General features: G+C 43.2%; 1 protein-coding gene across 4 annotated transcripts in view; it reads left to right on the forward strand.

Annotated features, from left to right (window-relative positions):
• Nucleotides 1-18,588, forward strand: part of TRRAP (transformation/transcription domain associated protein) — a 127,473-nt gene that overhangs the window by 8,420 nt on the left and 100,465 nt on the right. For 2 of the 4 annotated variants that reach the window (XM_075830269.1, XM_075830271.1), the window contains exons 3-16: nucleotides 348-397; nucleotides 579-689; nucleotides 1,815-1,919; nucleotides 2,017-2,100; nucleotides 2,595-2,651; nucleotides 3,594-3,719; nucleotides 3,951-4,028; nucleotides 5,729-5,817; nucleotides 10,193-10,289; nucleotides 10,378-10,516; nucleotides 11,290-11,368; nucleotides 12,340-12,574; nucleotides 17,040-17,367; nucleotides 17,439-17,536. In XM_075830269.1, coding sequence (XP_075686384.1) covers nucleotides 348-397; nucleotides 579-689; nucleotides 1,815-1,919; nucleotides 2,017-2,100; nucleotides 2,595-2,651; nucleotides 3,594-3,719; nucleotides 3,951-4,028; nucleotides 5,729-5,817; nucleotides 10,193-10,289; nucleotides 10,378-10,516; nucleotides 11,290-11,368; nucleotides 12,340-12,574; nucleotides 17,040-17,367; nucleotides 17,439-17,536 — 1,676 coding nt within the window. The remainder of the gene's footprint in view (nucleotides 1-347; nucleotides 398-578; nucleotides 690-1,814; nucleotides 1,920-2,016; nucleotides 2,101-2,594; nucleotides 2,652-3,593; nucleotides 3,720-3,950; nucleotides 4,029-5,728; nucleotides 5,818-10,192; nucleotides 10,290-10,377; nucleotides 10,517-11,289; nucleotides 11,369-12,339; nucleotides 12,575-17,039; nucleotides 17,368-17,438; nucleotides 17,537-18,588) is intronic. The other 2 variants (XM_075830270.1, XM_075830272.1) reach the window with 1 other exon arrangement.

Genomic DNA, 18,588 nt, shown 5'->3' on the forward strand with positions numbered 1-18,588 from the left:
TCTCACAGTGTATAGGATGGCTGCCCTTATGGGGCTAATCCAGTCAATTTTCGACATTGTTGATGCCCAATAAGCTCCGATCCGCAATACACCATTTGGAGAAGTTCCCTCATAGCAATGTCGTTTCTTAAAATGTTAGGAAATATCTTGGATTTCCCTTTAGTAAAAAGGTTGTCCGCTATGCACAATCTTTTTGGTACAAGGAAGAGCAGATCGCAGGATACTAGGACCCCCAACGATCAGCTGGTACCGTCAGAGGAAAATGGCGGTGCGTCCATGACGCTCCAGCGGAGCTGTAGTATTACATGCCACCCATATTTAATTCTAACTTTGAATTAATATTTCAGCTGATGAAACCAAGTTGAAGATGATGCAGGAAGTCAGCGAGAACTTTGAGGTAGGTGCTACACATTTCCGAGTCACTTTATTTGCGCTTGTTTGTACTACGTGACGTTTTAAGCTGGCTGTAGACCTAGTTATCCCGATACCTTCCACGTTTGGCTCCGTGGGGTGGGTTTGTGGATAGTCTGCTATTTTCTTGGAAATCATTATGCAAAGTAAATTTTTTTTTCTTCTAGAATGTCACGACTTCCGCCCAATATTCCACATTCCTGGAGCACATCATCCCGCGATTTCTTACTTTCCTACAAGACGGGGAAGTTCAGTTCCTTCAGGAGAAACCAGCACAGGTATTTGTATTACCAGGGCAATAGTTGATAATAGGGAAGGCGCCGCTTCTTGCCTAAGGGCGGGTAAAGATCTTGAAATTTCCTGTCCCTGGCAGAGTATGAGCGAGAATTTTTGGGTTTGAGGAACATTATTTTATACATATGGTATGCACAGTTCAACTGGATTTGGTTTTCATTCTATTTTGCAATTTCAAGGGTTTTTTCCCCACAATCCTAAAGGATCACCTATCCACAGGATAGGTGTTAATTTTCTGATCGCTGGGGGCCCCACCGCTGAGAACCCCATTGATCATGAAAACGGGAGTCCTCACTGCTCAACCAAGATGTGTGTAGTCTACCAAATATCAATTTTCAGTATAGTTTTATACTTTTTTTTTTTTACATCTAAATGAATAGAATTGCAAAATGATGAGATTATCCGTCTTGAGCTCATAAGATGTGGTGTGTGTGTGTGTGTGTGTGTGTGTGTGTGTGTGTGTGTGTGTGTGTGTGTGTGTGTGTGTTTGGTTGTGTGACCAGTATGTGTGTGTTTGTGTATGTTGGCAAACTCACATTGGGCACTGAGAGTATAACTGATAAGATCTGATTACTAAAATGATGAAATTATCAGGCTTGAGCCACCAAGATGTGATACTGGTATGGATGTCTAGGGTAATTTTGTGCATGTATGTTTGTATGTATATACCTCACATCGGGCGCTGAGAGTTAAACTGATAAGATCTGATTGCAGTTACTGTTCTGATATTTTAAAGAATAAGTTAATGAAATTTAAGAAAGGATTTAAGTTGCAACCCATGATCCAGTGCTTAGTCACAGCAATCCGCTTTCTAACCCTAGTGGTGAAGAATGGAATTGTTAAAGGCATGCACAAGGGTGCAGGTCCAACATTGTCACCCGTGCACTGGGCCAGATAATATTACTAAGCAGTAACTGGGATATATTTATGCTGGTGCTTAGCAAAGAGCGACGCTCAAAAATAATTCCTACTAGATTCTGAAATCCTTACTAAATAATTACATTTTCTGGAGTTTAAGTTATGATTTGTGTAAGTTTAGAAAATGCTAAGGACCATTTTTCTTAATGTATGGAAAAATGTTTATATTCCTTTTTCAATTATTCCTTTAGCAATTGCGGAAACTCGTCCTAGAAATCATCCATCGGATCCCGACCAATGAACACCTGCGGCCCCACACCAAAAATGTCCTGTCTGTCATGTTCCGTTTCCTGGAGGTAGTGACGCACTGACCTTTTTACGCGGTCTCTATATTCAGCCTAGTACTTGAGTTCACCGATTTTATGTAATGTTAAATATATGTTTTACTTCTAGACTGAGAATGAGGAGAACGTCCTGATCTGCTTAAGAATCATAATTGAGCTGCACAAGCAGTTCCGACCACCAATCACTCAAGAGGTAGGTTGCCTTTTTGTTATGGAAATGTCATTGCTTTAAAGAGTATCTAAACTTTCAAAAAACTTTTGACATGTCAGAAGTTTTGATCGGTGGAGGTCCGAACACTGAGACCCCCACCGATCGCTAATACAAAGCAGCAGTGAGCGCTGTGCTGCTTAGTTTCCGACTGGATTTCCTCGGAGCGGTGTAGGGGCTCAATAGAAAGTCCCTGAGCCCGTACACTGGTCACTCGGCTTTCTGAGGAATGCAGATCGGAAACTAAGTGGCACTTCACTCGCCCGAGCGCTTCTGCTGCTTAGTTTTAGCGATTGTTGGTGGTCTCCGTGCTCGGACCCCCACCGTTTAAAACTTATGACATGTCGGACCCCCACAGATCATATACTGGTGACCTATCCGGTGGATAGGTCATCAGTTGTTCGGTAGTGGACAACCCCTTTAATAGGATGACTTCCTTTACTGATTTATTTTTTTTCTTTCGTTTCCATTTGTTTTAGATTCATCATTTTCTCGACTTTGTTAGACAGATTTATAAAGAGCTTCCTAAAGTTGTGGTAAGTTTTCTTCTTTTTTTTTTTGCCTTTTTCAGCTGATTTTAAATGCCAGGCAGCGATTTGTGTGAAATACCTTTTTAAATGGGTTGTAAAGGATTAGAAAAACATGGCTGCTGTCTTCCTCCTACAGCACCACATCTGTCCATGGGTTGTCTTTTGGTATTTCAGATCATCTCTATTGAATTTCAACACTACATACAACCTCTGGACAGGTGCTGCACTGTTTTTGGAAGAAAACAGCCATGTTTTTCCAAATTAGTTCAACCCCTTTATGGGAGCTCTGTTAACTAAGTGATGGATCACGTTGGGGCTATATAAATAGAGATTATTATTTTCACGTATAGTCATATGAAATATTGTAGTTTTATGTGCTGACATTTGATAGCGGCCAATCAGAAGACTTGAAAAAGAACAAAAAAAGCAATTGTGAAATTGATAGTTATTACTTCATTATCACTGGTCGGCAGAGGGTTAATGACAGAATGATGTCTATTGTGCTGCCTCATGCTGTGAAGAGACAAAGGGGGCAGTTTCATTGAGGACAGACCCCTTAGATATTTGATTATCAGCGTGGCAGATCCGCTGGCATATACGCCGGCTCTGTAGGCTTCATGTAGACGGCTGCATTTTGGATCTGTTCTACAACGCTTATACTGTACCCCCCATGTGCCTCCAAAAAAAGTCATGGCATTCTCCATGGCATACAGTATTAGAGGTATTCTCTCTTAGAAGCCATTCTTCTAGGGGAATTTATATGTTGCCCACCACTGGTTCCTATTGTGTGTGGTTGTGCAGGGTTCGAGCACTCTGCGATGCCATGTGCGTGGCCCCTTAGATTTGTATAATCTTCTTTTAACTCCATGATGTGATTTTCAGTATATATTTATATCTAAGAAGTCTTAAACCAAAATTAAATATGCCTCATCCCATCACCTCTCCTAGAGTCGATACTTTGAGAATCCCCCCGTGATCCCAGAAAACACTGTGCCTGCTCCAGAAATGGTTGGCATGATTTCCACCATCGTGGTCAAAGTAAATCCGGAGAGAGAAGACAGTGAGACGAGGACGGTAAGCAGGGCAGCCCCTGGCGATGTTCTCTCCTTCATGATGTGCTTTCGTATACAGAAAACTGTAATAGGAAAAATACATTGTGTGAAAATCAGTCCATTTCAGTTGTGCGGTCTGCATTTGGCCCCCGCATAACCGTTTTTGTTTTTTTTCCGTTAATTTGTTCTGATCTGTTGTATACAGGGCACTCTGCTGTAGTGTAACTCATGGCTGTATGTTTTCTTTTTGCAGCATACCATCATCCCAAAGGGCTCCCTCTCCCTAAAGGTTCTGGCAGAGCTGCCAATAATAGTTGTTTTAATGTACCAGGTAAGAGATTCTCCAAGGACTCTGATCAGGCGCAGAAATGCTGCAGATGTGGATGTTGATTGTGTGAACAGATTTAAAGGGACATGATCATTAGTAGGTAGTAAAACTTTAGTGTCTTTATACTATATGGGGTTATGTGTGTCTGGTGCTTCACATTTTTAAACTTCTTTGTTTTAGGGCATGTGGCACACAACAGGGCCCATTTTGTTAGGGTGCCCTTAAGTTGTTTTAACAAGCAGGAGTTACGGTTTTCATCTACCATTTTAAATAGTCTCCAGATTCCTTAAAGGGACGGTGTCATGATTTTTTTTTTTGAATTATTATTATTATTATTATTATTATTATTATATTGCTTTTAATAAAATATAAACAAAAATGTTATTTTATTGTTGTCATGTTCTACTTTTTACTGTGTTCAAACTTTTACTTCTCTATGGGGGCTGCCATTTTTTTTTCATCTCTCTATGTGTCGATTAACGACACATACAGAGATAGAATACGGCACATACATTCTCAGAAGCGTATGCCGTCTGTGTGGGAACGGCGCATGCGCCGCTCCCACACAGACCAAAACGAAGCTCGTTTGCAGAGCGAAATCCGGCGCCATTTTCATGTGGACCGGAAGCCGCTGCCGGACAGTAAGATGACGACTTCCGGCCGCGGCTTCCCGCCATATGTTCAGGCGCAAGGAATAGGAGCGGAGGCGGCGGCAGGAGCAGGTCGTTTATGTTCGTGTATTTGATGTGTGTATTATGTTCATGTATCCTCCTACACTGTGCAGTCGCTCTGAAAATGGCGGCACACGGTGTAGGAGGTTTGAAGATTCAAACCCCTCCTTCTCCTGGCACTAGCCAGAAGAAGGGAGGGGGGGGGGATTGCATGAGGACACTAGAGGAGAGTGTGTCTACCCCAAATTTGCAGCATAAATCAATGAGGTTGCTTTACCACAGTGACCATGCTGCTCCCTCTAGTGGCCAGCACATGGAAATGTTATAAATTAGAATCTAATTTATAATATTTCCTGACTTGTGAAAAAATTAAAACAATGTGTAATCACTCAAATACTACTTGTTTAACTGAAAAAAATAAAAATTTCTAGTGACACATTCTCTTTAATGGTGAGCAGAAACCTAGTGGGGGCTTATTCTAAGTGCCTCCCAAAGGATCTGTAGGCTGTTTAATGGTTCAGATGTATCCCCTAATTGTTATGCTTTAATGCCGGCCATACACTTTAGATAGCTGTCAGCCGAACAATTGTTCGTCCAACAGCTATGTATTTCTTCCAACTCCCCATAGACCTGCTCGGCTCGGCTTGTGTTTTCAATGGGGAGAAGGGAGAAAGCCGCTGCCAGACGCCGCTTATCTACTAGTTAACAAAAAGGTTAAGCATGTTGAAATTCATACATCTGCCGTCCGGATGCCACCATTCACATTAGATGGTTGGTCGGTCCCGCCGAAATTAATCTGATGCCTATGGCCAGCTCTCCATTACAAGCTCCTGTACTGCCAGCAAGAACCCCCACCACTATAATCTGACATGTATTTTAATAGAGCCATGTACAATGTGTTATTTACATCCATATGTAACGATGGTGTCCCTTTGTACAAAGCGTTAATTTTTTTTCAGTTTTTATCTTTCATTTCAGATTTTATATTTTATAGAATGTCTTGATTTGAAATGTCTTTTCCTTTTTCTACAGCTCTACAAACTAAACATTCACAACATGGTGTCCGAATTTGTACCATTGATCATGAACACGATTGTCACGCAGGTTACTACCAATGCCAGGTATGTGTAACTGTTTTCATGTAAGGCAGCAAATGTTGAGTAAAGACCATAAAGTCACACTGGTATAACAGAATCCCGTAAGATATACTTCCACTGACGTAGCAATTTAGTTAAAAAAGTTAAGTCTAAGTAATAAGAGGCCCATTCGTATCGCCTTCTCACAACCTGTTCACTACAATAGTACTTATTGTCTCAATGTTAGCTACCAGGCTATATAGTGTTTTGTCGTTCCAAATTTTGCATATTTAGGTGTAAAAGGGGGGGTTCCGACATAACTATGCTTGTGGAGCCGATTTAACAGTTGCCAGATAGGTCATCAGTACATGATCTGTGGGGGTCCGACACCCGGACTTCCTCCAAGCACCGGACGTACGTGAACAGCGGTCAAGCTGCAGCTCTGCTCCTATTCAAGTGAATAGGAGTAGAGCTGCAGTTCGGCAGCACGGCCATTATGCAATTTACAGAGCCAGCGGCTTCCAGTTCTGTACTTCGCATTATGGGCCATAGCATCCGGTGACCGGAGGCAGCCAGAGTGGCTTAAAGAGACTCTGTCCCCACATTATAAGTGCCCTGTCTCCTACATAAGGAGATCGGCGCTATAATGTAGGTGACAGTAATGCTTTTTATTTAGAAAAACGATCTATTTTCGCCACTTTATTAGCGATTTTAGATTTATGCTAATGAGTTTCTTAATACCCAAGTGGGCGTGTTTTTACTTTAGACTAAGTGGGCGATGTACAGAGGAGTGTAGGACGCTGACCAATCAGTGACCAATCAGCATCATGCACTCCTCTCCATTCATTTACTCAGCGCATAGGGATCCTGCTAGATCCTTATGTGCTGTCAAATACTAACACATTAACAATACTGAAGTGTTTAGACAGTGAATAGACATTCCACGGGATGTCTGTTCACAATCTCTGCACTTCGTTACTCTGTCTGTGGTAGTTACAGCAGAGGAAGCGTAATCTCGTTGTAACCTGTCATTTACCGCGTAATCTCGCGAGATTACGCGTCCTCTGATGTAACTACCACAGACAGAGTAACGAAGTGCACAGATTGTGAATAGACATCCCGTGGAATGTCTATTCACTGTCTAAACACTTCAGTATTGTTAATGTGTTAGTATAAGACAGCACATAAGGATCTAAAATATCCCTATGCGTTGTGTAAATGAATGGAGAGGAGTGCATGACGCTGATTGGTCACTGATTTGGTCAGCGTCATACACTCCTCTGTACAACGCCCACTTGGTCTAAAGTAAAAACACGCCCACTTAGGCATTAAGCAACTCATTAGCATAAATCTAAAATCGCTAATAAAGTGGTGAAAACAGATCGTTTTATTAAATAAAAACCACTGCTGTCACCTACATTATAGCGCCCATGTCCTTATGTAGGAGATACGGCACTTATAATGTGGTGACAGAGACTCTTTAACTGTGCGGGGTCTGGGTGTCGGACCCGCACCGATGATGTACCGTATTTTCCGGACTATAAGGCGCACATAAAATGTTGAGAATTTCTCAGAAATAGAAAGTGCGCCTTATAATCCGGTGCGCCTTATATATGAACCCGACAGTAAAGAGAGGGGTTCATACAGGATCCTTTACCTCTATCGTGGGCGGCAGGGGTCGGCGGCGGCATACCACAGCACACACCATGCTCCTCCCCCCCGTGCGCCTATGAATTTATTCTTCACTTGGGTTTTTACAGTATCCATAAATGGATTGAGCATTACGGCCACCGTAATCAGGAGCCACACTGAGTGATACTTACAGCTCTGTAGGATCCTTGCAATATATCTTTGCTTTAGCGTTAACTATACCCACTACCCCAAAAAATGCCTCCTGTTAAGAGACATGCTTATGATGCAGGTTTCAAGCTTAAAGCTATAAGTTATGCAGTAGAGCATGGAAATAGGGCAGCTGCAAGAGAATTCAACATTAATGAATCCATGGTGCGTAAGTGGAGAAAACAAGAAGATGACCTCCGCCAAGTAAAGAAGACCAAACTGAGTTTCCGAGGAAACAAAGCAAGGTGGCCAGAGTTGGAGGACAAAATAGAACAGTGGGTTATGGAACAGAGAAACGCATGTAGAAGCGTCTCCACTGTCTCTATTAGACTCAAAGCCACTGCTTTAGCACGTGACATGGAGATCAAGGACTTTCGAGGAGGTCCTTCATGGTGCTTTCGTTTCATGCAAAGGCGTCATCTCTCCATTCGCACCAGAACTACTGTGTGCCAGCAATTACCAAAGGATTATGAAGAGAAGCTGGCCATTTTCCGCACCTACTGCATAACCAAGATAAATGAAAAGAATATCCAGCCAGAACACATTATTAACATGGATGAGGTTCCCCTCACTTTCGATATCCCCGTAAACCGTACTGTTGAGAAAACAGGGACCAGTACGATATCTATACGTACCACAGGAAATGAGAAGTCATCTTTCACTGTAGTTCTCGCTTGTCAGGCTAATGGCCAGAAACTACCACCCATGGTAATTTTCAAGAGGAAGACTTTGCCTAAAGAAAATTTTCCTGCTGGTGTCATCATTAAGGCTAACCCAAAGGGCTGGATGGATGAGGAGAAGATGAGTGAGTGGCTGAGGGAGGTCTACGTCAAGAGACCGGGTGGCTTTTTTCACAAATCCCCATCCCTATTGGTCTGTGACTCGATGCGCGCCCACTTGACCGATACTGTCAAAGCCCAAGTGAAGAAAACTAATTCGGAGCTTGCTGTCATCCCTGGTGGATTAACCAAAGAGCTCCAGCCGCTAGATATCAGCATCAACAGGTCATTTAAAGTTAAATTGCGAGCTGCATGGGAGCATTGGATGACAGAAGGTGACCACACATTCACCAAAACAGGGAGGCAACGCCGTGCGAGTTATGCCACTATGTGCCAGTGGATCGTGGATGCCTGGAAGAATGTATCAGTCTCCAGTGTCATCCGAGCTTTCAGGAAGGCTGGAATCACCACTGAAGAGCCTAGCAGCAGCAACGAAACCGACTCGGATAATGAAGAGGAGGACCCCATGCTTGATGCCGAAATCGCCCAACTGTTCAACTCCGACACTGAAGATGACGGATTTGATGGATTTCTGGTGGAGGAATGAACTGAAAAAGTACGGTAAGGGTATGTGCACACACACTAATTACGTCCGTAATTGACGGACGTATTTCGGCCGCAAGTCCCGGACCGAACACAGTGCAAGGAGCCGGGCTCCTAGCATCATACTTATGTACGACGCTAGGAGTCCCTGCCTTGCTGCAGGACAACTGTCCCGTAGTATAATCATGTTTACAGTACGGGACAGTTGTCCTGCAGCGAGGCAGGGACTCCTAGCGTCGTACATAAGTATGATGCTAGGAGCCCGGCTCCTTGCACTGTTCGGTCCGGGACTTGCGGCCGAAATACGTCCGTCAATTACGGACGTAATTAGTGTGTGTGCACATACCCTTAACGTTTTGATTTGCAATTACAGCTGAACCAGTTGCAAGTTATTGTTAAAAAGTGTAATAAATTTTGACTTGCAGTCTGAGCAATGGTTTATTTAACGGTAATGTGCTGCGCCTTATAATCCAGTGCGCCTTATATATGAAACATGATTGCTTACAAGGCGCTCATAGAAAGTGCGCCTTATAATCCGGTGCGCCTTATAGTCCGGAAAATACGGTACTGATGAGCTATCCGGTGGATAGGCCATCAGTTGCTTAGTAGTGGACAACCCCTTTAAATGTGACCCCCTGAACTTTAGTGTTGCCTCAGGGAGTCCCATCTCTATCGTTTTGGGGAAAACAATGTAAAAACTGCTGCGTAACCATAAGTCCGTAGAAGAAAGCACCATATAACATGCCGTTCAGAAACGTTCCGGCCACTGTCCTGTGTGTTAATAAGTTCCCGTGGAATTTGAAGTTGCAAACTGCACCATAAGGAGATTGATACATTAAACAGCATTTCCTCCAATCGCATTTTCCCAGTTTTACGTATTTCTGTCTGAAGGATAGATACAACTAATTTACCTGCTGTTAAAGGCTTTGTCCACCCTTTGCAACACCTTTTTTTTTTTCTATTGCTTCAATGCATGTACTAAAGACAAAGAAACAACTTTGCCAATAGTCTTAATTAAAAATATACTACTGATTCGTGTCTACAACTCCTTTGGAGATTTGTGTCTCTATGGTAACAGACTACAAACAATCCCTGTGTAAGCCAATCCTGCAGCCACACTCCCTTCTATCTTTCCCTAACATATTACTGACATTGGCAGCAATGGTGTACATACATGTGTGATCACTCAGCTTTCCTGGGACACTGAAGGGTAAATCTCCTTTGCTATGGTTTTAGTCAATGTGATTTTTATGTTTCAGGCAGCACAAACTGTACAACAAAGAACTGTATGCCGACTTCATCGCAGCCCAGATCAAAACCTTGTCCTTTTTGGCTTACATCATTCGTATTTATCAGGTAGGTTGCCCGACCACTACCTCTGTTTTAGGGTGTTTGTTGGATATGTCCTTTGAACACTTGCGTTACATTTGCCTCTGTTGTCTAGGACACAGTAGCAAAACATTCCCAGCAAATGGTAAAAGGCATGCTGCAGCTCTTGACCAACTGCCCACCTGAAACTGCCCATCTTCGGAAAGAGCTGCTTATTGCCGCCAAGCATATTCTCAGCACAGACTTAAGAAGCCGTAAGTACCTGATCCCTTTGTTTAAAATAGAATATTCTCTTTAAGGCTTCGTTCACATCTGCGTTGGGACTCCGTGCATGGGTTTCGTCTGAGCTTTCCATAAGGAGAACCCATGAACGGAATCCAAATGGAAACCAGAGGTTTCCATTTGCATCAATGGTGATGGATCCGGTGCAAATGGTTTCCGTTAGTCACCCTCCGTCTTTTTGACGGAATGAATAGCGCAGTCTATTACGGTATTCATTGTCAAAATTACGGAACCCTTAAACAACGGTGACAAACGGAAACCATTTGCACCAGATCCGACACCATTGAAATCAATGGGGATGCAAAACTCAGTTTGGATTCCGTTCATGGGTACTCATGAACGGAGTCCCGACGCAGATGTGAACGCAGCCTTACGGTGTGAATGAACATACTGTCGTGTGTTTATTTAAAAGGATTATCCAAGATTAGAAAAACATGGGTTCTTTCAGACAAAAACAGTGCCACACCTGTCCATAGGTGTTGTGTGGTATTGCAGCTCATCTCCGTTCACTGCAATGGAGCTGAGCTGCAATACCAGACACAACCCATAGACTGGTGCTGTTTTTGGAAGAAAGCCGCCATGTTTTTTTAAATCCTGGACACCGCCTTTAAATTAAAGATTCATGCTCGAGTCAATTTTTGTATTCAGCATATGGCTTCCATTGGGTTTAGTGATGTAGCGGAGGCTACCCATTCAGTACTTGTCACAGATTACCTGATGATTCATTGACCTTTTTATCTTTCAGAGTTCATCCCCTGCATGGACAAGTTGTTTGATGAATCTATCCTCATTGGCTCTGGGTACACCGCTCGGGAAACACTCCGGTAAGAATCAACATTTGTTTTTTTAAGTTGCGTGTGGAAATATATTTTTCTTATTCATAAAATCACCAGTATAGTAAATCCTTGACTTTCTATCTTAATTCGACGTGTTAAAAAATTATTTTCCATCAACCTTTTGTATTTTAAAACGGTGGGGGACAACCACTATGACCTATGTAACCGCTTCCACAAAGGTTGTCCTGCATCTTTACCAGACTCCTGAATAGCAAATCTACCTCCTTTAGAAGCGGGGGTTATGTCTCTACAGAACTAGATACTTACCACATTCAGGATTCTAGGGAATCTAGACCACAACCCCATTGGGAGATATAATGGGGGGCATATTTTGGTATCGCCCAGCGTTCCTAGTGCAAGACCACCTCCGGTGTACACAAAGATTCTTTGCTGGCTTTCTACTGGCCAAAAAATCAGAAGTAACCCCAGTAGTACAGCCAAACAGTGCAAACCTCCAAATACGGTCAAGTTCTTCTACTCCGGCATCTGATAATGCAGAAATGCTGAAAATATGGCACTTGTTTCTAAGGCCCCATGCACACGACCGTGCCCGCAATCACGGCCCGAGATTTCGGGCACGGCCGGCCGCTGACTGACAGCCGCATTTTCGGGCCGTGCTCCCATACAAAGTATGGGAGCACGGCCCGCAAAATGCGAAAGAACGGACATGTTCCATAATTCCCGGAACATTTCCACGGCACTGACACCCTTCCATAGTGCTACGGAAAGGTGTCAGTGTTCAATGAAAGTGAATGGCTCCGTTTTTGCTGTCGTGTGCATGGGACCTAAGAAAGAGACTGATCAAGTTGTGTTAATGCAACATCTGATAATCCAGCAACTGTCAAGCTCTTTAATGCTGTAGACGCTTACATTAGTCGGTAATCGTCACTTTGTTGAGAAGTCATGAAGGATTCGTTATGTTAAAAGACTGTAGAATTGACTTCTTGTTTAATCTACAGGCCCCTGGCATACAGTACGTTAGCGGACCTTGTCCACCACGTCCGTCAGCATCTCCCGTTGAATGACCTGTCCCTCGCAGTTCAGCTCTTCGCCAAAAACATTGACGACGAGTCCATACCCAGCAGCATCCAGACGATGTCCTGTAAGCTTCTGCTCAACCTAGTGGACTGCATCCGCTCCAAAAGTGAACAGGAAAATGGCAATGGGCGAGATATACTAATGAGAATGCTGGAGGTAAAGAGCATTGCCATTCTCAGACGTCCTATTCGCTTATTTGTATAATGGAAAGTTATGCTAGTTTCTAATGTACTTTCTGTATCAATTGCTTGCGGTTTTCAAAATCTCTACTTGCTGTCATTCAATAGGAACCTGTAGTGATTACATCCAGTGGATAAAAATCTGACTTGGCTATGTTATGAACTCAAATGTGTTGCAGTACAGTTATTAACCCGTTAGTGACCGGCCCATCGTGTTTCTACGTCGGTCACTAACGGGCCTTATTCCGATGCCATAGACTTTTTACGTCGCGGCATCGGAATAAGTTTACAGAGCAGGGAACTGTCAGATCTCCCTGCTCTCAGCTGCTGATGTAGCTGAGGGCTGGGAGCGTCCCTGCTCTGCCGTGTGAGATCGATATTAGTATCGATCTCACACGTTTAACCCCTCAGATGCGGTGCTCAATAGCGAGCACCGCATCTGAGTGGTTTTGGAGAGAGGGAGGGAGCTCCCGCTCTCTCCCACCGACACCCGGCGATACGATCGCCGAGTGTCTGTGTCTTCTATGGCAGCCGGGGGTCTAATAAAGGCCCCCAGGCTGCCTGGAGTGAATGCCTGCTAGATCATGCCGCAGGCATGACCTAGCAGATGCCTGTCCGTGTTAAACGGACAGGCAGTAATACACTGCAATACAAAAGTATTGCAGTGTATTATAATAGCGATCGCAGAATCGCATATTATAGTCCCCTAGTGGGACTAGTAAAAAAGTGAAAAAAAAAGTTTAATAAAGTTAATTTAAAAAAAAATGTGAAAAAAAATGAAAAACCCAGCTTTTCCCCTTACAAACTGCTTTACTATTAAAAAAATAAAGTCAAAAAGTTAGACATATTTGGTATCGCCGCGTCCGTAACGACCCCGACTATAAATCTATTACATTATTTAACCCGCACGGTGAACGCCGTAAAAAAAATAATAAAAAACTATGGAAAAATTGCTGTTTTCTGTGAATACTGACTTTAAAAAAATTTAATAAAAAGTGATCAAAAAGTCGCATCTACTCCAAAATGGTACCAATAAAAACTACAAGTCTTCCCGCAAAAAAAAAGCCCTCATACGACCGCATCGGCGAAATAATAAAAACGTTACGGCTCTTCAAATATGGAGACGCAAAAACAAATAATTTTGAAAAATAAGCGTTTTTACTGTGTAAAAGTAGTAAAACATACAAAAACTATACAAATTTGGTATCGTTGCAATCGTAACAACCCGCTGAATAAAGTTATTGTGTTATTTATACCACACGGTAAACGGCGTAGATTTAGGACGCAAAAAAGAGTGGCGAAATGTCAGATTTTTTTTCTATTCCCCCCCCCCCCCAAAAAAAAGCCAATAAAAGTTAATCAATAAATAATATGTACCTAAAAATGGTGCTATTAAAAAGTGCAACTTGTCCCGCAAAAAACAAGACCTTATACAGCTATGTCAACGCAAAAATAAGAAGGTTATAGCTCTTGGAATGCGACGATTGAAAAACGTAAAAAATAGCTTGGTCATTAAAGGGAATGTGTTGCCAGCAAAACATGTTTTTGTTTTTTTTAGTTAAACAATTAGTGTGTAGGTGATTAAACATTGTTCTAATTTTTTATTTTTTTTCACGAGTCAGGAAATATTATAAATTGGATTCAATTGGATTCTAATTTATAATATTTCCCATTACTGGTCACTAGATGGAGCCATTCCCAAAATTGCAGCATTGCATGTGGTAAAGCAACCACATTGCTTTATGCTGCAAAATTTGGTAAAAAGCCCTCGCTCTAGTGAGCTCTCAGCATCCCCCCCTCCTTTATCCTGGCTAGTGCCGGGATAAACTAGGGGATTGAACGGTCTAACCTCCTACACTGTGTGTCGCCATTTTTTGAGCTAACACACAGTGTAGAAGGTTTACATACAGTAGTAAAACACACTGAAACACAAACATACATAGAAATTTCTTACCTGCTCCTGCTGCCGCGGCTCCCTCCGGTCCATCCGCTCCGTCTGCTGCCGCTGCTCCATGTGCACAAGTCCGGAAGCCGCGACCGGAAGTAGTAATCTTACTGTCCGGCCGCGACTTCCGGTCCACAGGAAAATGGCGCCGGACGGCGCACATTTCAAATTGAACTGTGTGGGAGCGGCGCATGCGCCGTTCCCACACAGCGGCGTACTTGTTAGTGGATGGAACGGGCCCCGTTCGCAGTCCCTATGGGACTGGAGCTGCCGTATTCCATGTCTGTATGTGTCGTTAATCGACACATACAGAAATGGAAAAAAAAAATGGCAGCCCCCATAGGGAAGAAACAGTGTAAAAATAAGAAAAATGAACACACAAACACACAAATTAATCCAAACGTTTTTAATAAAGCACTAACATCTTGAACATATTAAAAAAATGTTTTGTGGTAACACTGTTCCTTTAAGGTCCAAAATAGGCCGGTCATTAAGGGGTTAAAGGTCTTGTAATTAGTCGTACACCTATGTTTCCATCACATTACCCGGACATATTTTTATCCACTGGAAGTAATCCATAAAAGATCCTATTGACTGACCGCAAGCAGAGATGTTAAAGGGAATGTGTTGCCAGAAAAACATGTTTTTTTAAAAAAAATTAAACATTTAGTGTGTGGGTGATTAAACATTGTTCAAATTTTTTTTATTTTTTTGCACGAGTCCAGGAAATATTATAAATTATTTCTAATTTATAATACTACCCATTTTTGGTCACTAGATGGAGCTGTTCCCAAAATTGCAGCATTGCAACATTGGGTTAAAAGCCCTCGCTCTAGTGAGCTCTCAGCATCCCCCCCTCCTTTATCCTGGCTAGTGCCGGGATAAACGAGGGGTTTGAACGATGTAACCTCCTACCCTGTGTGTCGCCATTTTTTGAGCTAACCCACAGTGTAGTAGGTTTACATACAGTAGTAAACACACACAAACACGAACATACATTGAAATCTCTTACCTGCTCCTGCCGCCGCGGCTCCCTCCGGCCCGTCCGCTCCGTTTGCTGTCGCTGGTGCAAGTGCACAAATCCGGAAGCCGCGACCGGAAGTAGTAATATTACTGTCCGGCCGCGACTTCCGGTCCACAGGAAAATGGCGCCGGACGGCGCCAATTTCGACTAGGACTGTGTGGGAGCGGCGCATGCGCAGTTCCCACACAGACGCCGTACACTGCAGTCAATGGGACGGGAGCCGTTCGCAGTCCCTATGGGACTGTGGCTGCCGTATTCCATGTCTGTATGTGTCGTTAATCGACACACACAGAAATGGAACAAAAAATGGCTGCCCCCATAGGGAAGAAAAAGTGTAAAAATAAGAAAAAGTAAAACACAAACACACAAATGAATATAAACGTTTTTAATAAAGCACTAACATCTTTAACATATAAAAAAATAATTTGTGATGACACTGTTCCTTTAAGGCCAGGAAAAGTCGTGACACTAGTAGGCGGGGCATACAGCTGTGGAAGATGCGGCCTAGGCCGCTGAAAGACCGGGTACTAAATTTAAGAGTCCTGGCTGACTGTTGCTGTAGTGAACGGTGCACGTTTCAGTGCGCCAGGAATAGCCTGGAAAGTGATCAAAACACTCCCCAAACACATAGTTGGCCATATAAAGGTCCCTTACCCAAATAAAAATGTTCCTTTATTCCCTTAGTCAGGGAGCAGGCCTGAAAAATGGGGGAAGTGGGATCTGTGAGGAAAATTTTTCACACTCGCCCTCTGAAGTCTTCACGTTTGCACAGGGTCACCTCTTCAGTAACCTTTCACATATAGTGTGGGTACTGGCACTACACCTGCGGATGCAGAGAATAATTTAAGATGAATGGCAGTGAGGGAAGTTCAGGGCAGAGAACTGCCTGCTCTCTCAGCACCCGCAGGGGGTGACTAATCTGGAGACTGGACTGCAAACCCTAAAGATAGAAAGAATAAATAATAAAATAGCAGAAGACCTGAGTATCAGCCACCTACAGACACTAGGCTATAACTGATTTAGCCAGTATATGTGGGCCGGGAATGGCATGCCTGGGTAGAGCTAAGACTTCCTCCTACACAGTGTCAGCCTCCCATGGGCAAGGGCCTATGCCCATGGTGCTGTATCCTCTATTTCTCGTTATTATCATTAGAGTTTATACTTAGAATAATAAAAACTTCTGCAACTTTTTGATATCCTTTATTTTTTATTTAAATACTTACCATTTTGAAGGTCTCCGCTTGCTGTCGGTGCATGACACGAAGCAGAGATTTTGAAAATGTCGAGTGATTGGGGAAAATAAAGTATATTTATAAAGTGTCAGATCCTGAAGTCATTATCAGTCTTTGGTCATATACCCTTACTTGCATATTCCACTAAAAAAACTTTAATTATGATCGGCTTTATTCTTCTGGTGAGTCCTATTTGCCATTCTTGCTGATTTTAACACTTCGCCTTGTATTTCTCCCGCAGGTATTTGTTTTGAAGTTCCACACTATTGCCCGCTACCAGTTATCTGCCATTTTTAAGAAGTGCAAGCCCCAGTCTGAGCTTTGTGCAGCAGATGCCATTTTAGCCAGTGTTCCAGCAGCCGCTCCTGCCAACGCTCTGCCCGCTGCTCCTTCCACCCCCTTGGCCCAAGTCCCTCTTATAGTGTTTGATAAGCAAGGGGAAAAAGACAAAGAAGACAAGCAAACTTTCCAAGTGACCGACTGCCGGAGCCTGGTCAAGACGTTGGTGTGCGGTGTGAAAACCATTACCTGGGGAATTACGTCCTGCAAAGCACCTGGCGGTAATCTAGGTTTGTGACCTATCATTCGGTCAGGAGCTCGAACTCTGGGTTCCTTAACTTATCTCCTCTCTACTTTACAGAAACGCAGTTTGTCCCTAACAAGCAGCTACAACCTAAAGAGACCCAGATCTATATCAAGCTTGTGAAGTATGCGATGCAAGCGCTGGACATTTACCAGGTAACTCATCCATGCAGAGAATCCCTAGAATCCCTCTACTACACAGGAAGCCATGTCAGATGTTGTAATAGTCACCAGTAAATATAAAGTTCACACTGTGTAGGTTGTTTATGTTCCGCCAGGACCATTTACAACCATTCCGCTGAACGTATGGCCATCTGTATGCTAAAAGGATGTATTGGCTCCTTTATAGCATACAATTGACCAATAAAGGGGCTGTCTCATATAGGCAATCATGGACGCCGACGAGGGTAGTCTCTTCACTTGGGACCCGCCTCTGAGGCAGAACAGAGAGGCGCTCATATGGTATATTCACACGTCGCTGTATTTGCGCGTGTTTTTTTGCCCTGATTTTCACTAAATCGCTATAAAACAGCTGCATTCTGCTGATTCCATTTAAATAGGGGTTGACTTCAACCCCTTTTTAAGGGTATCGGCACGTCGGCGTAAATAAATCAGATTTTCCCGGCTTATGTCAGTAAAGTTTTTTTCACTTGGAAGTTATTAAACATGTTATTTTGAAGTGTAACTAAACTTTCATAAAACTTTTGACATGTCCTAGTGACATGTCAGAAGATTTGATCCGTGGGGGCTGAAACCCGCACCCATCGCTAAAATGAAGCTGCAGAAGCGCTCATATGAGCGCTGTGCCACTTCATTTCTGATCGGCTCTGCTAGCGGTGTACAGACACACAGACTTTCTATTGAGTGTTCATTGCTTGCTCGCCTTTCTGATCAGAACCAAAGCGGCACAGCGCTCACCTGAACGCTTGCGCCACTTCATTTTAGCGATCAATGGGGTTCTCCGTGCTCGGATCCCCACCGATCGAAACTTCTGACCTATCACTATGACATGTCAAAAGTTTTAAGAGAACGTTTAGTTACACTTTAACTGTTTCTTGGTTGTTTCTGGGAAAGCTCTGTGGCTATCATTACAACTCCCAACGGAGTCTTCACTCACCTTTCCTAGAGTCCTGAACAGCAAAACTGCCTGGTTATGCAAGAAAACAAGATTTAGTTTGGCTATCACTGCAGTTAGAGTGACCATTTAA

Source organism: Rhinoderma darwinii, chromosome 6 (genome assembly GCF_050947455.1).
Source record: "Rhinoderma darwinii isolate aRhiDar2 chromosome 6, aRhiDar2.hap1, whole genome shotgun sequence".
Lineage (NCBI taxonomy): Eukaryota > Metazoa > Chordata > Amphibia > Anura > Rhinodermatidae > Rhinoderma > Rhinoderma darwinii.